The sequence below is a fragment of the Ursus americanus genome, chromosome 3 (genome assembly GCF_024610735.1).
Source record: "Ursus americanus isolate L20-20 chromosome 3, mUrsAme1.1.p, whole genome shotgun sequence".
Taxonomy (NCBI): Eukaryota; Metazoa; Chordata; class Mammalia; order Carnivora; family Ursidae; genus Ursus; species Ursus americanus.
This window is the reverse complement of record NC_142129.1, coordinates 43,015,796-43,038,909: the sequence shown is the minus strand read 5'-3', so window position 1 is coordinate 43,038,909 and position 23,114 is coordinate 43,015,796. Positions and strand designations below refer to the sequence as shown.

General features: G+C 43.1%; 1 protein-coding gene across 1 annotated transcript in view; it reads left to right on the top strand.

The window, feature by feature from the left end:
- FKBP9 (FKBP prolyl isomerase 9) overlaps window positions 1-23,114 on the top strand; it is a 35,491-nt gene that overhangs the window by 3,334 nt on the left and 9,043 nt on the right. The window contains exons 2-7 of the mRNA XM_045792892.2: window positions 6,592-6,737; window positions 7,145-7,334; window positions 8,006-8,151; window positions 11,838-12,027; window positions 17,983-18,128; window positions 22,108-22,294. Coding sequence (XP_045648848.2) covers window positions 6,592-6,737; window positions 7,145-7,334; window positions 8,006-8,151; window positions 11,838-12,027; window positions 17,983-18,128; window positions 22,108-22,294 — 1,005 coding nt within the window. The remainder of the gene's footprint in view (window positions 1-6,591; window positions 6,738-7,144; window positions 7,335-8,005; window positions 8,152-11,837; window positions 12,028-17,982; window positions 18,129-22,107; window positions 22,295-23,114) is intronic.

The window sequence follows — 23,114 nt, the reverse complement described above, 5'->3', positions numbered from 1 at the left end:
GACTGACAGGGTAAAGGAGAAGCCAGAGGAGGCTGGACGGGAAGGCTGGGCCCAACTTTGAGAGATCTTTTCTGCCTGACTATGGAATTTGGACTTTGTCTAGGACAATGGAAAGCCATTCAAGAATTTTAACCAGGGGGGTGAGGGATCAGACTTTTCTGTGGCTGCAGTGTGGACAGCAGGGTGGAAAGGGCAGGACACACCGTAGGTGTTTCACTAGTGTGAGTTTTTCTCTAGGGCCTCCATTCCTTTGGGAATTTATGAAGCATTAAGGCACAACTTTGCTATTCCTGCCCAAAGAGCTTAGGGGAGAAGAAATCTAAGGTGTTTGGGGTTCTGGCTGTTGTTTTGGAGGTTCTGCCCAGAAGAAAATGGCTGTCACCCTGACCAGAGTCATAAGCCACAAAGGGCTTCTGTTTTCGTAGAGCTTTCTTCCTGCGTCTCTGCTTGGCACTTGGGAGCAGTTAGTATCTTTTCAGCTTATGAGCATTTGCGCTTGTCAGCCCTATAGCCCTTGGCCACTGGTTTGGACATGGTTTCGTTTTATTTCGCAGCCTCTGTGGGCTTGTTAAGATGCCCTCGTGGCTGCTGCTCCAGACCGAAGACGACAGCAGCTTCCCAGCTAGAGTTTCCAGGGAGCTCCTGCTCGCACTCTCTAGCTCTCGGGAGCTCCTTGTCAGCCAGCGTTTTTAAGCATTCCATAGCCTTCCTAGCAATAAGGGAGAAGGGCATGGTCTCTTTGCTTGCTCTGGTTTCCTCCTGGTGACTGAAATTCAACATGTTCCTGTTATCTTTAGGAGGCAAAGCCAGCATCTGGTCAGTTCCTTCACAGCGTCCAGGCTTGTCTGCAGACCCTCAAGGTCCCGATATTCAGTAAATATTTTTGTGTGCCTACCGTATGTTTTGTGTGCCCACCTGTTGGTGGGATGCTCTGTTGAGTGGTGTTCAAACTGTACCTGCATCACAATCACCTGGAGAGCTTGTCCTACACAGTTCCTGAATCAGTAGGTCTGGGTGGGGCCTGAGAATTTATTTGCATTTCTAAGTTCACCAGTGATGTTTTTGCTTCCCGTCTGAGGACCACACTTTGAGAACTATTGTTCTCAAAGAATCAAAGACTTATTAACATAAGTTAATCTTATGTATTAATTTATTAATATAGGCCCACTTAATTTTATATATTCATTCATTCATTTATTCATTCAACAAATATTTGTTGAGTACCTACTGTTAGCACCTGGTGGGTAATTGAGCAAAGAGGTGTTAAGGCTCACGCCTTCTGGGGTGCCTGGGTGGCTCAGATTTTAAGCATCTGCCTTCAGCTCAGGTCATGATCCCAGGGTTCTGGGATCGAGCCCCACATTGGGCTCCCTGCTTAGCAGGGAGCCTGCTTCTCCCTCTCCCACTCCCCCTGCTTGTGTTCCCTCTCTTGCTGTCTCTCTCTCTGTCAAATAAATAAATAAAATCTTAAAAAACAAAACAAAACAAAAAACCACAAAGGCTTACCCCTTCTGCAGGATTGGTTCTGAGAAGAGCCAGGGAGCTGGGCATCCCTGCAGATGGTGTCATGGTGGACTGGAGAAGTTAAGTGGTGACGAGGAGTCTGGTCAGGTCATGACATGGCTCACTTCGGGAGGTTTACGAGTGTGAATCTGCACAGCAGCTCCTCCTATGGAAAAGCCATGTGATGAATGGGAAGTTACTGCTTGCATGTTAGCCCCGTGTGGCTCCGCTGACTTTAGGAAAAGATCCTAACCTCCAGGCAGGTCTTACTAGGGTCTCTTGAGGCCATTCACCTGCAGGGGCACTTGAGTGGCTCAGTTAGTTAAGCATCCGACTCTTGATTTTAGCTCAGGTCATGATCTCATGGGTCGTGAGGTGGAGCCATGTGTTTGCTCGGGATATTTCCCCCCCTCTTCCCCACCCTCCTGCCCCACTTGCATTTGTGCTCTTTCTCTCTCAAATAAATAAATAAAATCTTTTTTTTTTAGTAAATAAAATCTTAAAACCTGCTGTCTTTAAAAAACAAACAAACCAGACACTGTGTCAAGACAATGTCATTGCTTTTAATTTTCATGTTCAAAATTCGTTTCATAAATTTCAAAGTCATTGTGAGCGACTGTGTATTCATATTGATTATTTAAGTTGGCTATATTTTACTGGCTGAGAACTTGTATAGAATAAAATTTATAGGGGCGCCTGGGTGGCACAGCGGTTAAGGGCGTGATCCCAGCGGTCTGGGATCGAGCCCCACATCAGGCTCCTCTGCTGGAAGCCTGCTTCTTCCTCTCCCACTCCCTCTACTTGTGTTCCCTCTCTCGCTGGCTGTGTCTATCTCTGTCAAATAAATAAATAAAATCTTTAAAAAAAAGAATAAAATTTATAGAGATCTAATATTTTAATTTGTGCAGTTGCTGAAAAAACAAAAATCCACAATAGCTGTGGAATGATTTCACTTTGCTTTGCAGTGTTTCTCTCTTAATGATATTTTAACATGCCAACTGCTTGAATTTCAGGGTCTGATCCTCTGTGGAGGTGAGAATGGATGTGTTCTTTCTCATTTCCCTCCTCTCCATTCTTAATCCTTCCTCTTTTCTCCCTCACCTTCTCTCTCTCCCTCTGTTGCTGTGTTCATTTTCCATCTGGTAGCTGATAGACTGTTTGTCAGTTCATTAAGGGCTTACTTTTCCCCTCTGCCACGGCTCATTAGCAGCTGGTAGAGGTGTTGTTTGGGGGAAATAATCTTGGGCAAAGGGTCTGGGAAGCCCAGAGTCACCTTTGAGAGCAAGTGATGTGGGGAGAGAGGTGGGAGTCAGAAAAGTCAGATTTTTTTCCCCCCACAAAGAGGAGTGTAGGAATTTGGGGAAGGAATGGGCTTTGGGGACTCTGGGGAGGGAGTATGTTCAGTTTGATATATGTCCTTTTATTTTTATTTATCTATTTTTAATATTTATTTATTTAAGTAATCTCTACACCCAATGTGGGGCTTGAACTCATGACCCCAAGATCAAGAGTTGCATGCTGAGGCAGCTTGACTCCCCATGACATATGTTCTTCTTCTTCTTTTTTTTTTAAGATTTTATTTATTTAAGAGAGAGAGAATGAGCAAGAGAGACCACCAGCGAGGGTGAGAGGCAGAGGGAGAGGGACAAGCAGGGAGCCCGACACGGAACTCGATTCCAGGACCCTGGGATCACGCCCTGAGCCGAAGGCAGACGCTTAACCGACTGAGCCACCCAGGCGCCCCGACATATGTTCTTTTAAAAGTTCATCCTCACTGCAGATTGAAACCTATGTTTAGAAATAGAGCCACAGTATTTATGCTTCAGGAATGCAGCCACAGGGGTAGTTACTCATCCTGAGGACCATGCTGCAAGATCATGCGTGCTCATGTGTAGACGGTTTAATGACTTGCGTATGATGGGTTTTATGTGATGGCTACTGTCTTAGTGATCCTTGGGCCAGTAAACTTGAAGAGCATCATCAGGGGATGCTGCAGCCACCTCCCATCACCCCCTTGGGGCAAGAGAAAGTAGAAGCAATCAAAGGGTTTACAGCAATGAATGAGCAGGGGAGAAAAAGAAGCGGACGGAGAGGAAAGAGGGGTGTTGGATGCGCTAGATGATTTCCATTTGCTTTTCTAGGTCCCCTCTCCTTCTGATCTATTTGCTTTTTGCTCTGTGAGGCTGTATGAACTACATGTACTTAGTAGGGGTTGTATCAGTGACCCCCTCGTCATCTGGCTTCTGGGTGGTTTCAGCAGATAGAGAGGAGGGTGAGATGGAGATATTTATTCCCTTGGCTCCTTACCTGTAGAGTGTCCACCAAAGTTTGTGTCCCTAGACCGGAGGTCCTAGCTAAGCCTCTGTCAGGTGGCCCTGAACCTTCTCTGTCCCTGGATCCTTCAAGCCCAGGTTTGACAACAGCACTCCCTACTTGTCCCCAGAGATACCACATTGTCCCTGTGTTCTCTGCACCCTGCACACTCTTTTGCAGACAGTCCCTTCATGAAACTTCCCTGGAGCTGCCTAGCTTGGGTGTATCATCTGTTTCTTGCAGGACCTCAACTGGGACATCTGCAAAAGGTGTAAATCAGCCAGATACGGGGACCGGTTATATTAAGTGCCTGTTCCGGAGCTTGCAGAAACAATTTTCATAACCAGTTCTGGGCTTGGCGCTGCATGTGAACTTGCGCCAGTTGTGCTGATCAGCACAGATTTACTCAGAGCGACTTTATTTTTCCAGATGGTCAGTTTTAAGCAGGAGATGAGACTAGTCTTGCATTGTTAGTTTCTCACATATGTAAATTATAACTGTTCTTTCAGAAAGGTGTATTTTTGTTTGTTTTTAGCACTTTGCTTAGGCAGTCAAATGAAGATATTAATACTGCACGACAACAGCAGTCTTTATATACCACCCAGGGGGAGGCCCTGCGCTAGGAGGTGAAGGGTCAGGTCGACCTGGGTTCTAGCTTTTTGCCCACTTCGTTAACTTTGCGAGCTTGGGAGATCCTTTCACCTCCAAGGAGCCTGAGTATCAGCACCTGCCTTGAAGTGTCGTGTGACGATTAAATGGGGATAGCAGGTGGAAAAGCTTAGTTTGCCACCGTGCCCGACACATCATAAACACTCTCTAAATAGTTATTATTAAAAAATCTCATTAATTTTGGGAACTGTGTTCGGGTTCCGTGGATGAAAGACTTATTTATAAATGGTTTCCAGCCTGTGCATTGTCGCTGTTTGCTCATGTTCTGTACCTGGGATGTCTTTGAAGCTTCCGGTTCAGGTTCATTATTAACATACACCTACCGGCTGGTTGACGGTTCAGGGCCTGGCAAGTCCCCAGCCAAGTGAAATCGAAGAGCTGGCATCCCAGGCGGCGGCTGTTGGTCCCTGGAGGTAGAGGGTGGAGGTGTAAAGCTGTCTCGGGCACAAAGCTGACCATGTGTTTTTGTCCTCTGGCTTGCTGACCTGAACTGGGAATCTTGCTCTCTTTTCCCTGACCCTGCGAAAAGGAAGGCTATTAAAATGAGTTGTAAAACTAGGAGGAGGAAGAAAAAAAGGAGGCAGGTCTGAGGAAGCTGCCCGGACGGGTGGTGAAGTGGACTGTGCTGCTTTTCCAAGCTGTTTATTAGGGAAAATGAGGAAGTATTGTACCGAATGAAGGGCAGCACATCCTGATGAGGTAAATTCCAACAGCTTTTTTTTTTTTTTTTTAGATTTTATTTATTTATTTGGGAGAGAGAACATGCGAGGAGGGGCAGAGGGAGAGGGAGAGACAGAATCTCAAGAAGACTCAATGCAGGGCTCCATCCCATGACCCTAAGATCATGACCTGAGCCAGAATCAAGAGTGGGACACAACCAGCCGAGCCACCCAGGCGCCTCCCCGACAGATCTTAATATTTTCTTACATGAATATTACATGATCATTTTTTGAAATTAAGAGAGAATTAAACCACCTGAAATCCCTTACTCATAAATTACCATTGGTAATGTTTTTATGTGTCACCTAGTGGATTTCTTCATATGCACCTACACATGTAAATGGAATTATTTTATACTGTGGCTCTGTAACCTGCACTTGTCTGTTACTAGATATGTCCTTCTGTGCCAGTGGATATAAATCTAGTATTTTTGAATGGCCATGGAGTGTTTTATTATATGACCTTGCCTTAAATGCAGTCAGTGCCATACCTTTGAAATTTCTGTTATTTCCAGTGTTTCATTATTATAAACCAAGCCCTATAGTTATTTTCCTAAACACAGTATTTGAAACTCTCTGGGTATCTCTGCTAGGTTTGTTTGTTTTTTTTTAAATAGGCAAAATCCATGCCTTAGACTTTTTTATGTCCCCCCAAAGCACCTAGCACAGTCTCCTAATGGGCAAACCCTTGTTGGTTGCAGAATTTGACATTAAAGAGGATGAGAGCATGGATGTTGGCCACAAGTTCCATTATTTATCTTCCAACCTAAGGCTATCACCAGTCAGCCTTTAAATCGCATGTGTTCGTGATTTCAAGAACATATTAGACTTTCCATTACCTGTAATAATTATAGTAATATTGACATAACTCTGAGGTTTTCCGAGCCCTTTTCAGATTATAGTATCATATAGATCTTGGGATGGCTGTTATTGTTACTCCCACTTTGAGGTGGAGGAAACAGTTTAAGAGAGTTTAAGTATCCTTTATGCTACACCATGCTGTATAGACCTAAGGGGAAAAGAAAAGAACAATCAGGTATATATGTTAACTGGAGCGTTAGTATCTTATGTTGTTACTTTTAAATACCAATCATGTGGAAATGGAACACACTTGTTTAGTGGAAGTATTGGTAGCTACTTCGCAAAATGATATATGTAAGGAGGGTTACTTATCTAACTAGAATTGCTGGCAATATGCAAAGTAATTAAAAATTCCAACCCTGCGAGTGCCGTTAGTGAAGACATTTCCTGTGCCAGTATCTTCTCTACAGGCTGTGTTGGCTTTCCAGTGACCTCCCTCTGTCCATGGTTGCATTTTCACTGATTGGTTTCACTAAGGGAAGGTTTAACTTGTACTTTTCTTCTTCTCTGTGTCTTGGGTCTTCAGCTATGACAGAGACTCCACTTTCAACGTGTTTGTGGGAAAAGGACAACTGATTGCAGGCATGGACCAAGCTCTGGTTGGGATGTGTGTAAACGAGAGGCGCTTTGTGAAGATCCCCCCAAAGCTTGCCTATGGAAGTGAAGGAGTTTGTAAGTTTTTGTTCCATGCTTGTAAACACATCTGCAGAAACCACCAGAACGTTTGAAGGGTATTCAGTCAGGCAGACCAGAGAATCTGCAGAAGCTTTAAATCAAGGAAAATGAGAAGCAGTGAACACACACACACACACACAGCTAAAATTTCATCTTTGGTTTATTTCTTCTAGATAAAAAAGAAGTTGTTATTAACACAGGTGTATTGAATGTCTCCCTTGTTGAGAGGAAGACCATTTTTTTCTCATTTCTCTCAATTTTATTTGGAGGAAAGAGGGAGGGAGCATGGCCCATTTGGGAAGTGTTCAGTGACCCCCCTTGAACATCTGGGCAGCATCCTAGGTGTTTATTCGTCTGGCCTGAAAGGCAGCAGCTTCTCAGTGTGAATTCTCTTTAATTTTTAGCTGGTGTGATCCCCCCAGATTCAGTTCTTCATTTTGATGTACTTCTGATGGACATTTGGAATTCTGAAGATCAAGTTCAGGTTCACACTTATTTCACACCCCCCAGTTGCCCTCGGACCATCCAGGTGTCTGATTTTGTAAGGTATCACTACAATGGGACGTTCTTGGATGGGACACTGTTTGATTCAAGGTAGGTGCTGCCATTCAAGGTAATATCGGTGAAGTGCCCCTTAGTTCCTTCTGTCTCACCTGCTTTTTATGCCCATGGAGAAACCAGAAGAGAGACTCTTCAGATTTCCATCAGCACCAACTCCTTTGCTCACGGCTTTTGGTCAATGTGTCATGCTCTGTAAAGCCAGAGTCAAAATTTTAATACATTTTACAGAAATGTAAGAACAATGTTTATCTAAATTAACAGTGTCTTGGGAGCTCATCATTAAGTGAAGGGCCCTATTTCTATGTAGGTTCATGCATTTTTTTGGATCCACCTTTATAGTTTTTCCATGGAAGGAAGAGGGGAAGGCTGAATGTTTATGAAGCTATAGACAAGTGCAAGGAGTAAGGCGCTAAGCTAGAGAACAGCAAACCCTTAGGGCTTTCCTGTCATTGTAGTGTATTGGCTTAGATAGAGTAGCAGTCCTGTTTTTGTGAATCACTGTAATTTACTTACATGATTTTCATTTTTTCTAACTTTGAGGACTAATGCTGTCTTTGGGAACAAAGATCAAAAAATGCCCATTGTCAGGGATGGGTATAGTTTCACAATTTAGCTGATAATTTGGTACCTAAAACCTTATGGAGGAATGAGTTGGAAACACCCTCAATAGCATGGAACTTTCCCTCTTTCTCATTGGTCTTCAGTCATAATCGCATGAAAACATATGATACATATGTGGGCATTGGCTGGCTGATTCCTGGAATGGATAAAGGGCTGTTGGGGATGTGTGTGGGGGAAAAGCGCATCATCACCATACCTCCTTTTCTGGCCTATGGAGAAGATGGAGATGGTAAGTCTTTCTCATTCTTAAAGCTGCTCCCATCTGTGCTTTTTTTTTTTTTTTTTAAGATTTTATTTATTTATTTATTTGTTTGTTTGATTTTTAGGTTTTTTATTTTATTATTTATTTATTTGTTTGTTTTTATTTATTTGACAGAGAGATAGAGAGCAGAAGTAGGCAGAGCTGCAGAGGGAGAGGGAGAGGCAGGCTCCCTGCTCCGCAGGGAGCCTGATGCGGGGCTCGATCCCAGGACCCTGGGACCACGACCTGAGCTGAAGGCAGATGCTTAACCGACTGAGCCACCTAGGCGCCCCTATTTATTTATTTTTAAATATTTTGTGTATTTATTTGAGAGAGAGAGAGAGAGAGGGCGAGAGAGCACAAACAGGCGGTGCTGCAGAGGGAGCGGGAGAAGCAAACTCCCTGCTGAGCAGGAAGCCTGACTCAGGGCTGGATCCCAAGACCCTGGGATCATGACCTGAACCTAAGGCAGAACTTAACCCAAGGAGCCATCCAGGTACCCGTAAAGATTTTATTTTTAAGTAATCTCTATACCCAGTGTGGAGCCCCCACTCACAACCCTAAGATCAAGAGTCGTGTGCTCTTCGGACTAAGCCAGCCAGGTGCCCCTCATCTGTCCTTATTTTTATTGCTGTGATGAATTCAGCTTAGCACAGGAAACCTGCCAGACCTTTTGGTCTAGACTTGCACTGTCCAATAGAGTAGCCACTAGCAACATAAGGCTATTTATAGCTAAATTTAAAATAAATTAAAATTAAGTAAAATCTAAAATTCTGTGCCTTAACCACACTGCCACATTTCATGTACTTCAGAGCCATATGTTGCTGAGGGCTACTGTCCTGGGCCGCGCAGATACAGAGCACTTCCATCACTGTAGGAAGTTCCGTTGGGCAGTGCTAGTCTAAATCATCTACTGTCTCATCACTGAATTGTGGAAACTTCCACTTATTCATGGTCATTGGCATTCATAAGTAAAGCATCTGCCACTACCTCATAAGCTGTAACCTTGGGCACCAGCCTCTCCAGCCTGCATTTTCCCATCTGTGAAATGAGATTTGAACTAGAAAGTCCAAAGGTTGCAGATCTCAAGTTAGAAATTTAGTATATGATGCCAGAATTGCCATTCCCCCCACCCCGATTTATACCCCTGTGGTGGGTTTTACCTGTGACATTCGTTCCCTGTGGACAGATGCAAAGCATCATGTTAGAAAAAACATGAATTCGAACTAGTGTCCTTTTTGAAGGGTGAAAACAGAATATTGGCTGGTAAATGGAATTTCGCAGTTATTCCTATTTTAATTTCAGGGATATTTAATCACACTGACAGGCTCACACAACAAAGAGAACCTCCTGGCATTTAAACAAGCAGATATATGTAGTTAAGAATTGAACTGGAAACATGACGCATTTAAAAAGTTTGCTGACTGTGGTACCTGACTTAGAGTAACCCTAACATAACGTTCCAAGCTATGTTTCCTGGCTCTGTATGTCTACAGAGCAGGAGGAGAGAGGAGGAGATGGAGCTCAGCCTTCTCCCCTGTCCACCTCCTCTTTTATTCCTGGGGATCTGCAGACAGTCCCTTCAAAAAGCAGGCACGGGGATTCCTTGCTAAAAGAAAAATAAAATTTGAAAACAACTGCTGTAAATATGCCTTAATTCTCCCCTCCCCAAGACATGTTGTTATTCTGATTGATACTCAAGTGGTCTCATCCTTAGCCAGTGGAAGTTCATTTCCCTTGGCTCTCAAATCCTTTCGACGTTATCCAGATGCACACATCATACACAGTAAAACCAGATGGCTGGCCTAATTTGAGGAGTATTATTTATTTAAAATAAATAAATTGTATTGTTTATTTATTCATTTTAAATAAATAATACATATTTATTTATTTTAAATAAATAATACATTAAATATTTAAAATAGTTCATTTGAAGTAGTTATTATTTAATACTTTAATACTGTGCTCAGCTATCCAGGTATAACTTTATTTCTTTATTTATCTATCTATCTGTCTATCTATCTATTTATTTATTTTAGAGAGGGTGGGGAGGGGCAGAGGGAGAGGGAGAAGGAGAGAGAGAATCTTAAGAAAGCTCCATACCCAGTGTGGAGTCTGACTCGGGGCTTGATCTCACGACTCTGAAATCATGACCTGAGCCAGAATCAAGAGTCATTTGTTTAACTGACTGAGCCACCCAGCCGCCCCAGATGTAACTTTAAATAGGTGAATTGTATGGTATGGAAATTATATCTTGATAAAGTTGTTATTAAAAAACGGAATATTCAATTAGTACCTGATACTGCTAGAAAAATTTAAACTCTGGAGTTAATCTTAAGGCTTGCTTTCTTCTCCTAAATTAAAAAATACAGAAAAGTCCAAAAGATTCCTATTCTGTCACACACACCCCCATGCGCACACTTCACACTTCGGGGATTGGCCACACCTTACATTCCAGAGGCTGACTCAGCAGCCACTTTCAGCAGATTTCATTATCCCCTGAGGGGAAGGAGCAGGGGTGGGCCTCGCGGAAGAGCCGATTGAAGGGACTCAGGGTTGGTGTGCTGTGCCATTCACTTGCCCAGGCCCACTCCTTTGCAGGGTGTTACAGATGGCAAGTGTTGAGGTAGGTGGTTTGTCAGTTAACTTCCTTTATCTATTGGTTGATGTTGATCTTTGCTTGATGAGCTAGGACCCAATAATCTCTTCATGCAGATTATCATTTTGCAGATATTCACGAAGTCCCCACTCTCGGGAGCATCCAAAAGAAGCAGTACCATCCGGAAGTGAGACAAAAGCAATTTGAGCATTTGTATTTTGCATTGTGGGTGCCATTCCCCCCCCCTCTTAGGTAGCTTCAAGTTTGTTTATATCTCGATTGGGATGCACTTAATAAACTGAATTTTGCATTTTGCCTCTTCAAAAAACTGGCTGTTGTTTCCAAAGAACAAGTCTGTGTAGTATTCCGTAGAACCAGGTCTAAAGTTTAGAATTTACGCCTTTAATGTCTGATTTGCATTTGTACACAAACAGAAACCCACAGAGGCATGTATTTGGGTTTGCATGTGGGTGCATAACCACCCACACAGAGCCTTGATTTGTCAGCACAAGCATGGAAAATATGGGTGTTACAGTTGTAGTAGTCTTTCATGTCATTAATATTGGTCTGCTCCTTTTCCTGAAAAAGTCAGGCTTCAAATTATACCCACCGGCGCATGGTTGGGCACCGTGGACACAATGGTGACAGAACATAGTTGGACACTAGGGGGGACCACCCAACATGTGAAAGAACATTTATTTCCTTGTCTTGGAAACTTCAAGGAATGAGTAACACCAACACAATGGGAGTTCAGTTGTAGTTAAAAGTACTTCCTAGGGATGCCTGGGTGGCTCAGCGTCTGCCTTCGGCTCAGGTCATGATCCCAGGTCCTGGGATTGAGTCCGCATCAGGCTCCTTGCTCAGCGGGAGCCTGCTTCTCCCTCTGCCTGCTGCTCCCCCTGCTTGTGCTCTCTCTCTCTCTCTCTCTCTGACAAATAAATAAATAACATCTTTTTTTATAGTAATATTTTTTATTATGTTAGTCACCATACGGTAAATAAAATCTTTTCAAAAAAAAAAAGTACTTCCTAAATCTTGTGTCCTGATTGCATCATCTTCCTCCGTTCTACTCTAGGGAAAGACATTCCTGGACAGGCGTCACTGGTGTTTGATGTTGCGTTACTGGACCTCCATAACCCCAAGGATGGCATTTCCATTGAGAATAAGGTGGTCCCAGAAAACTGTGAGCGGCGAAGTCAAAGTGGGGACTTTCTCAGGTATCATTACAATGGCACCCTTCTGGATGGCACCTTCTTTGATTCCAGGTAAGGAAACAACTGGAGCCTTCACTCATCAGAACGTCTTATTAAATATAGTTTACCTCTGGCTGGACCATGATCTGACTACACTGTCAATGCTGATTTGTAGTCAGCATTTTCATCTCCAACATAGGTTTGTTTTCTGACATTGAATTCCTTCAGAGGCTGTTAGAAAGGTCTCCTTCTTGGGGCCTGTGGGATATAAGTCTATAGGAAAACAGGAGAGATGCGGCCTACACTCTCACCATCCCCCATACTGTGCTCGACTATCCAAGTATGAAGCCAGCTATGGGATCCAGAATGGGAAGTGGCCAGAACTGAGGTCCGAGTGGTAGCATGAGAAGAGAACAGACTTGGTGCTAGGAAACGTGGGTTCTCGTCCCGGTGTGTGGTGACTTTGGACAGCATTTGACCTCCCTGAACTTCAGTGTTTTTTGTGTTTTGGTTTTTTTTTTCTTTCTTATTTTTATTTGAGAGAGAGAGAGAGTGAGCATAGCAGGCGGGAAGGGCAGAGAGAGAGGGAGAAGCAGACTCCCTACAGAGCAGGGACCCTGGGCCCTGAGATCATGACCTGAGCTGAAGGCAGATGCTTAACCGACTGAGCCACTCAGACCCCCTGAATTTCAGTGTTCCCCCCCCATAATTAGCACCTTTCTCAGAGATGGTTAAAGAGATTAGGTATGTAAGAGTGCTCTGTGAACTTCAAAGGCTACTGTGTGCTCTCAGCTTCCTTCCCGATGCGGCAGAGGCTAGTTACCATGCCTCTGTTGTTATTCACAGTCCTGCTTTGCTTACCAGGCTTGCTCGCAGGTGTGCAGGTGGCTGGAGCAGGCAGCAGGCAGCTTGCTGTGTCTTGCTCTTTCAAGTGGCATGAGCTCTTTGGAAACCACCTTTCAGCTTCCTGTGGAGCGAACAGGTAGTGACAGCAATCTACCTGTCTCTCTGAGGCCGTAGACTTCTGATTTCTTCCGTCATCCAAAACAGTACAGAAGAATTTTTATATGGTATTATTTTATTTGAATGATGCATCTTTCCTATTCTTAGGATCTCTTACAATTTTCATTTGATTTTAGGGGAAAAAGTAATAGTCACATGGCTCAAAATTAAAACTAAGTGTGTATTAAGAGATGTCCTCTTACACACCCTGCCTACCTCACATCTCCCTCTCTCCTAGGTACTTGGAATTAACTACTTTTATCTATCTATCTATCTATCTATCTATCTATCTATCTATCTATCTAATCTATGTGTTACACCCAATGTGGGGCTTGAACTCATGACCCTGAGATCAAGAGTTGCACACTCCACTGATGGAACCAGCAAGGCACCCCTAAAATTAACCACTTTTATTAATAAGTTCTTTTTTTAAATTTTTCCACCGTGTGTGTTTTTTTCTAATGCAGATATAAACAACTCTAGATGTTATCTTATTTTCTCCCCTTTATAGTATATAGTATATAGCATACACTACTCTGCCTCTTGTTTTTTTTCTTCCTTGAGATTTTTCCATATTAATATATAGAGAGACAGCTCAGGTCTTGATCTCAGGGTTGTGAGTTCAAGCCCCCACTGGGCTCTGTGCTGGGTGTGGTTCCTATTTAATAAAAAATACATATATATGTGTATATATACACACACACACACAGAGGGAGAGAAATTATTTATTTTTTATGTCTGTATAGTTTTTCATTGGGTGAATATTCCAAATTTATTTAACCATTCCCCTATTGATGAATATTTGAGTTGTCTTTATTCTATTACAGAAAACATTAAGTGTATGTGTGTTGTTACATGTGAGCTTGGTTCTGTCCTGTATTCTCTGGAATTCTATTAATTAAATTAAATTAAGTTAAAATTTAAAAAATCTATTATTTAAAAGATCATTTTTTCTAGTGTATACCAGGTTTCTTTCTATATTAAAGGAACCACGGTTGCCTGAGTGGCTCAGTCGGTTGAGTGTCTGACTCTTGATTTCAGCTCAGGTCATGATCTTGGGGTTGTGAGATTAAGGCCCAAGTCAGGCTCTGTGCTCAGTGGGGAGTCTGCTTGAGATTCTCTCTTTCTTTCTCCCTCTGCCCCTTCCCCTGCCTTCTCTCTCTTTCAATAAATAAGTAAATCTAAAAAGAAGTAAAGGAACCACAATTTTATTAGGTTTTAAAAAACTTTCCATTTTAGTGCATTGGGATCTAGTCCATCCTGATAGCTATGTAATATTCTATTATATGGATCTGTCTTAATTTAGGTAATCAATCGCAACTATGTTCTACCTTTTTTTAAATTTAAGTATAGTTGATATACAGAGTTATATTAGCTTCAGGTGTAAAACATAGTGATTCAACAATTCTACAAATTGCTCAGTGCTCATCATGGTACGAGTAGTCACGATATGTTGTTTTCTGCCTTTTGACATACTAAGTGGGGCTGCAGTAATTATTTTTGCAGCTAAATCTAAATATGTGAGATTGTTTCTTTGGGACAGATTTCTTTCTTTTTTTTTTTTTTTTAATTTATTTGAAGAGATAGAGACAGCCAGCGAGAGAGGGAACACAAGCAGGGGGAGTGGGAGAGGAAGAAGCAGGCTCCCAGCGGAGGAGCCTGATGTGGGGCTCGATCCCAGAACGCTGGGATCACGCCCTGAGCCCACGGCAGACGCTTAACGACTGCGCCACCCAGGCACCCCTGGGACAGATTTCTGGAAGAATCTCTGGGTCAAAGGTTACGTATATTTTTATAGATTTTGATATACACAACGAAGTTGTCCTCAGGGAATATTTTATTCCCGATCACTGTCTAAAAGTGCTCCATTCCGTCAAACTTGGTAACACTGAGAATCATTTTTAAATTATCTTTGCCGATTTATAGGAAAAAAATGGAATCTTATAGTTTTAATCTGAATTTCTTGATTGCTATTGAGGTTGAAATTGTTTCAAATGTTTATTTCTAGACCATTTGGATATCTTCTTTTGTGATTTATCTGTTTGTATCTTTTGCCTGTTTTTATGTTGTCGAAAGCATATTCTGAGTTTATTCACATTTTTATTTTGGTTATTGTGATTTTGGACCTATTTAAATGTAAACTTTTTATGTTGTTAAATGCATTTACCTTCTCTTTTATGGTTTCCTTTATTCTTATACAAATTCGTATATATTCTGTCTTTGGGGACTTGCTAAAAATAAAAAATCCGTCTGTTCCCCTAGAGTATATAAACATTTGTCTACATTTTCCTCAAACCCCTTTAATGGTTTTATATTTTTATCCTTTAAAATATTCTTTATTAAAGTTTCTATTTTAAAAAGTATTATGTTCTTGGGGTGCCTGGCTGGCTCAGTCGGTAGGGCATGTGACTCTGATCTCGGAGTTGTGAGTTGAAACTCCACGTTGGACATGGAGCACACTTGAAAAAAAGTATGTTCTTATTGTATACGTGAAACAATACAAAGATGTATAATAAAATGTAATTATTTCCCATTAACCCCTTTAGCCCCCTGAGGTAAATATTAATAACCTTCCACAGTGTCTCTCCATGTTCATAAATCTTTCATGTTTAAATCTTCAATCCATCTGGAATTTATTGTGGTATTCAGTGTGACAATAAGGATCTAACTTTATGTTTTTCCAGATGGTTAGCTAGTTTTTCAAACACCCTTTACTGAAAACTCTATTTTCCCCTCACTTGTCTAAAATGTGACTTTTTTTTTTTTTTGAAGATTTTATTTTTTTTAAAGTAATCTCTACACCCAGCATGGGGCTCAAACTCAGGTACTCTCCTCTCCACAGGGAGCCAGTGTTTTTAATTTCATAAGCCTTCCACACATATACAGTAAAATACTTACGTTCTCCCAGTTTAATATTTTACAGGTGTGAGAACTTCCTATATCCTGTACCTTCAAAATAGCATTTTTAAGTTTTGTGAGCTTTTTTTTTTTTTTTTAAGTAATCTCTACCCACAGTATGGGGCTAGAACTCACGACCCTGAGATCCAGAGTTGCATGCTCTCCTGACTGAGCCAGCCAGGTGCCCCCAAAACATAATTTTATTTATGTACTCATTCATTCATTTAAAAGGTTTATTTATTTTAGAGAGAGCAAGCACTAGTGGGGGGAAGGGCAGAGGGAGAGAGGGAGAGAAGCAGACTCCCTGCTGAGCATGGAGCCTGAGGTGGGGCTGTATCTCATGACCCCGAGATCATGACCTGAGCTGAAATCACAAGTTGGACACTCAACGGACTGAGCCACCCAGGCGCCCCTCCAAACATCATTTTAAATTGTTTTTCTTTTCCCAGATAAATTTTTGAGTCCCTTTTCTCCCCCGTACACACCACTCAGATTTTGATTGGAATTGTTTCAAAATTCATAAGTTAGTTTGGGGGAGCACTGACAACTTTCCAGGTCTCTGGTTTCCCACTGGGGAACATGATGGTTTCCCATTAAAGTTTTCTTTTAAAGTTATTTGAAGTTCTCTACATTTCACGGCCACTCTGCTTTGTTCTCGTCGTCTGAGGCTCTTTCCTGCCTCTTGACCTCGGCCTCGCTGTTACCCCAGTGCTTTCCCCTGTGCAGATCCCACCTCCTCAGTGTCCACTGTCTCCCCCAACCCCATGGAAGCTTTGCTGATTGTTTCACCCGGCGGCTCAACCTTCTCTGAGGCACCTGCCATCTCCCACTGCTTAGTGTCCCCTTTATAAGGGACCCCATCTGGCAGGTGTCCTCCTCTTCCCTGAATGCCTGGTGGTAGGCTGTACTCTGCTGATGATCTCCAAGTACCGGCCAGAGAGCTAGTAACCTGGGGAAGGTGAGAGGCTGGTTCATGGCGAGAGGATGCTAGGGAGCCAAGCCTGCCTTCCTTGACTGTGTTCTCATCCTGGCCTTCCTGGCCCGTGTGAGGGGCTGAGGTCTGGAACTCCACCATGTGGGGAAAACGGTATTTCCCTCCTTTTCTGGGAGGCTGTGTAGGTGATTGGCTTCCTGGGTGAGGAGAATCATCTGTTATTGTCATTTTCACGGTCCTTGGCTTTGTGTGTGGTCGCTGAGGGCTACTGAAAAGGGAGAGCCCCTCACAGCTCAGTCTTTTCATCCCCCTGGCCCCACTCAGCTGGCCATCTTCTCTGAGGTGGTCATCCTTTGGACGTGTTTGAGGTAATATTGGAACAGACTGGCTTTCAGGACAGGCTTTTTGCCACATGAGTGCAGATCACTGTGGTTCAGACCTTGGTAGTAGACGTGGCATGTGAAGTTTTATTACTTTATTCTCAAAACATCTGGCTTTGGGGAGTTGATTCCTGTCTCACCAAACTCACAGGAATCGGATTCAATTGGCAGTTTATACAAAGGCTGGATGTCTCCACTGAGCAGAATGCTTGGGCCTCCTGCCAGTGGCACTTGGGAAACCCAAGTATAACTCACCAGAAGGTGGCTTGGTGAGCAGGGATTATAGTAGGAAGAGTTCATCCAGGCTCTGGTAGGAACTGCAGAGTTGAATTGTGTTACTTTTTCTGTATATGTGTTACTTTTCTGGCAATCCAAATATTCATGTCTCATATCTACAGATATTCTCTTCTTTAGATAGTGGAGACATGGTCCCTGTGATACATTCTTAGTTTCTAATAAGGGCCACCCTGGATGCGTTTTTCATTAACTTGATCCAGTTACCAAGCACAGTAGCTGCATGTCTGTGTGGTTGCTTCTTGTCACGTGCATCCCATCCATAACCTGACTGAACAGAGGGTTGGAGGGCTTGTTTCTGGGAGTGTGTTTGTACGGCCACTCCCACGCTGTGTGTGAGTTCTTGGGAATGTGGGTTCTCAGGGGAGCGTGTTTCCAGGCCGTGTCCTCACATGCTAAGTTTCAGCCTATTCCGGGGTCTGGGGTGCTCTGCCTTCCTGTTGCCTCGTGGTGCCGACGAATGTACCCAGCTTCTGCGGTTTCGCTTGTGAGGAACCTCTTTCTTTCCTTCTTTTCTAGCTACTCAAGGAACCGCACCTTTGACACGTACATTGGGCAGGGCTACGTGATTGCTGGTATGGATGAAGGTCTGCTTGGTGTTTGCATTGGAGAGAAGCGGAGGATTGTGGTTCCCCCTCACCTCGGCTATGGAGAGGAAGGAAGAGGTGAGTGCTGGCTCCTCACAGACAGTCAGGGCTTCTTGAGAGCCAAAATGTGGAAGCCGAAGTCCCACTAAAGCCTTGACTGTCCAAATAGCTTTGGTTTCTAGAGATGGTCTATTCTTTCCTCTTGTCTCTGCTGCCCATATTCCTCTTCGAAAATTCTTAGATCTACGCCAAAGTTGAAAGAACTGTGAGGTGAAATCTTAGAGTCATCAACTGTTAACATCTTGCTGTGTTTTTCTCTCTCTAATTACATTTTTTTGTTTTTTGTTGTTGAGCCATTTGAACGTATATTGCAAACCTCCTCCTTTTTCGTTTTTGTTTTTTAACAGTTTTACTAAGGTATTATTTATATGCCATAAAATTTACCCATTTTAAGTGTAAAATTCAGTGACTTCTAAAGATTTATTTATTTTAAAGAGAGAGCACATGCTGGGGGGCAGAGGGAGAGAGAGTCTCGAGCAGACTCCATCCGTGCTGGACACAGACGCCAACACAGGGCTCGATCTCATGACCCTGAGATCGTGACCTGAGCTGAAACCAAGAGTCAGTGCTTAACTGACTACGCCACCCAGGCATCCCCAATTCAGTGACTTCTAGTAAATGTAGTGAGTTGGGTAACCATCACCCTAACCCAATTTTAGAACACTTTGTCACTCTAATAGCAAACCCCATTTTATTTTATTTTTTAAAGATTTTATTTATTTATTTGTCAGAGAGAAAGAGCACGAGCAGGGGGAGCAGCAGGCAGAGGGAGAAGCAGGCTCCCCGCTGAGCAGGGAACCTGATGTGGGACTCGATCCCAGGACCCTGGGATCGTGACCTGAGCCGAAGGCAGACGCTTAACCGACTGAGCCACTCAGGCGTCCCAGCAAACCGCCTTTTAAACATTATACAAATGATATGTGTTGACTTTAGAAAAAAGAAAATACAGATAACAAAGGAAAACAAAAATCTCCCATAATCCCACCATACAGGAATAAACACTGTAATGTGGTAGGTGAAATAGTGGTCCCAAAAGATGTCCCCATCCTGTCCCCAGAACCTGTGAATATGTTACCTTACATAGTGGAAGGGATTTTGCAGATGTGATTAAGGTGAGGATCTTGAGATGGGGAGATGATTCTGGATCATCCAGGTGGCCTTGATGTACTTACAAGAGCCTTCGTAAGAGGGAAGCAGGAGGTCAGAGAGGAAAAATGCTCAGATGCTGGCTTGGAAGTTGGAGGAAGGGGCCACAGGTCAAGGAATGAGGGCACAGGAAGCTGGAAAAGGCGAGGAAACAGATTCTCCCCTGAAGCCTCCAAAAGGAATGCATCCCTGCCAACACCTTGAATTCAGACTTTGGACCCTCCGGAGTTATGAGAATACATCTGCATTGCTTTAAGCCACCAAATTTGTGGAAAGTTCTTATAGTAACAATAGGAAACTAATACAACCATGAGGTGAAAATACACATCCACCTACTAATAAATACAATGAATCTTTTTTTTTTTTTTTAAGTAAACTCTATCCCCAGTGTGGGGCTCAAACTCACCACCCCGAGATCAGGAATCACAGGCTCTACTGACTGAGCCAGCCAGGTGCCCCATGAAACTTCTGATTTATGAAGCCATACCAGGTCACAGCTTAAGGCATATTCAACAGGCCTTGCTTCATGTCCTGTTTATGTCTTCATGCTCCATTGCTTTGTGTCATGTAAACTGCTACTCAGATACATACAGAAATAGACAAATACTTTCTGAGTATTCGTGTTTTTGTTAAGCCCTCAGGATTAATCCTTCGTCTCTCTAAAAATAATATATTGATGGAAAACATTTGCTTAAATTATTTTTTTCCTTTTGGCTTTCTATCAAGTATGAGACAGAGCTCTGCAAAGAATTATATAAGGCTCTGGGAAACATCTGAAGGCTCATAAATTCTGTGGGTATGAGGCTGCTTCGTCCCAAAGCATGTGTTGTTGTGGGGGCAGGGACTCTGACAAGTACCACCCAGGTGCTCTTGCACAGGGGCGGGGGTGGGGGGCACCTCTGTCTTCTTTGGATTAGTATCTCCCCGGCCTCTTTGTGGGGTTTGCATAGGACCTAATGGGAATCCCTCAGGGAGTGACCCCAGAAGGGTGTCAGGACATGGAGGACATACCACGGGGCCAAGCACATAGTAAACATTCAATAAGTATTTGGGGAAGGAATGAAATGCTGGGCTCTCCATGGGGTTCTCCAGCTCCATTCTTGGCATTTCATTTTGTTGAGGCCATTTTTCCCTGCAGAGTTGGTGGAAGGGAGGGAGTAGGCCTTCTGGAAAGGCTCTGGCCCTCTCTGCTATCTACTCTGTTCCACAGGGTCACCTCTGAAATTAGGATGCTTGGCTGTGTTTGCACCCCTGAAGGGGAGAATGGATTCTGTCTGAGGGGTTGTGGAAGCATTGCTTCCTCGTTTTCTGTTCCCCAACTTCCAGATTACCTTCTAAGCACTCTTAGATTGGGAACATAGGATTATCATGAGAATTAAATGAATTAATGCATAGAAACTAGCACTTAGAAGTATGCTTAGTACTTAATAAGCATCCACTGTGTGTGTGTGTGTGTGTGTGTCTGTGTGTCTGTGTGTTAGAGAGAGCAACCAAGAAATGGACACAGAAAAATATGTGGCAGGGATGGGGGGGGGGTTGCTGTTGGTGTTCACACATCTGAATTCTTTCTATAGCTGTGCTGTTTTCTTGAACAAGGTCTGAGTTGGTTTTCTTATCCGTAAAATGCTAATGAAAGTATTATACATCCTTGATTCTAAGTAACACTATTTTTAAAAAATATATTTATTTATTTATTTATTTTGGAGAGAGAGCACATGTGGGGGAGGAGGGGCAGAGGGAGAGAATCTCAAGCAAACTCCCCACTGAGTGCAGAGCTCTAAGCGGGGCTTGATCCCATGACCCTGAAATCATGACCTGTGCTAAAACCAAGAGTCAGATGCTTAACTGACCAAGCCAGTCAGGCGCCCCCTAAGTAACACTAATTACAAAAGTTTTATATTTAAACTTCTCTGAAATGATCTGGGGGTGTGTTTAACCACTGATGCATGTGTTTAAGGTATCCCCCTGCCCCTCTCCAGCTCCCTGAGAAGCTGTCCTTAAATTCATGGAGCATTTGCTAATCCTGGATTTATGGTCATACCCCACAAGGTGGCTGCAGGGGTTTAATGAGAGTGTAGGAGCACCTGGCTGGCTCAGTCAGTGGAGCACGCAGGTCTTGATCTTGGGGTCGTGAGTTCAAGCCCCCCATTGAGTGTGGAGATTACTTAAAATCTTTTTAAAAAGTGAGAGAGTGTATGTGAAAAATTCATACTTTTGTAAACTGTAAAACGTTATTCAGATGTAAGGTAATGTTTTCAGAAGTGGAGATGATGGAAAAGAGAAGTACACTAACAATTTTGTGTAGAAGAGATAGGATGTGTCGTAAAAGTACTTTATGAACGGTTAGGTGTACTATATCATAAGGGGTGTCTATGGGCCAGTTTTGGCTGGGAGTTTCTTCTCTGTGAAGTTTCTGTCAGCTCAGTTTCTCTTGCACAGTGATGGGGGACTGGAGTGATTTTTCACTCTACAGCTGACTTTCTCATCTCCCCTCTTACTTCTGTAGGAGCCAGCTGAGTTTAGTTTCCTCATCTGCGGTGAACTCAGCCATACATCTTTCAGGCTCAGCGACCCCATGGGGCAGTAGCTCATCCTCTTGAATTGTAGTCTAAACTGTGTTCTTAACTGGCTGCGTGATCCTGGGCATATCTGTGCCTCAGTTTCTCAATGAGGGCTAGGTTACTTCTCACAGCCATTCCAGCTTCAGTCTCCCAGTATTCTCCAGGTTTTCCTATCTAGGTCCCCGTGTTTCTCACTGGAGGTCTGTGGGGACATCCCTGGTGACACTGGGGAGGCACGTGTGTTGCCACTTGGAGGACTCACTTATTAATTTCCTGTGTCTGACCTTTAGGAAATATCCCTGGTTCGGCCGTGCTGGTGTTTGACATCCATGTGATTGACTTCCACAACCCTTCCGACTCCATCAGCATCACCTCCCACTACAAGCCCCCTGACTGCTCCGTGCTGAGTAAGAAGGGGGATTACCTCAAGTATCACTACAATGCCTCGCTTCTGGATGGGACTCTGCTGGATTCCACGTAAGGGCCACTGGGGACAGTAGGGGTGTAAGCCTAGAGGATAACAGCCATAGGTTTCCTGGATTCTCCTTTTCTTTTCTCTCCATGCTTCCTCACTGCTCAGGTGCATTATTCTAAAAGTTCCCTATGAATGCTCTCACCTTGCTCCTGTGAAATCATCTTTTTGTAAAACAGATGTCATCTTATAACTGCTGTCTTTAAAAATTAACCCACAGCTACATTACAGACTCTGCAGTCTGGCACATCAGGCTCTATTTGTCAGCTCCATTCTGCTTCACTGATCTCATCTTTTGTTAGGGCCCATCTTTTGCCCCATAGGGCTGGCATGTGCAGTGGTGTAAGATGTGCACTGCTTAAACCCTTCCTTCTGGCCAACTTCTGCCATGGCTAAAATGTCCTCCCTTTTCACAAAGTCTTACCTTAATTTCTAGGAAGAATCAGCTGCTCCCACTTCTATGTCTCATAATGTTTTAAGTTATTATTTTTATTAGCAAAACATAGTTATTTATTTTTAGTTAGTTATTGTTGTTTCTATGTCTCTTGATGGTCTGAATATCTTAGAGAAACCCAACATGTTTACTCATATTTTTATTCCTTACACCTAGCCCAGAGCATAGCACAAAGGGAGCATTTTATAAATGTTAATTGATATGAATCTGAAATTTTATAAATAGGAATCAACAGTATAAACGAGTATTATTGGCCAATTTTGGTAAAAAGAAGCTTTGCTTTTTATGTTTCTGACTCTTTAGATGTAGTTTAAGTTAGTAAAATATTCTCTTCTCTGGGAAAGAGACATTTCAGCCTTTCTTTGTATCTC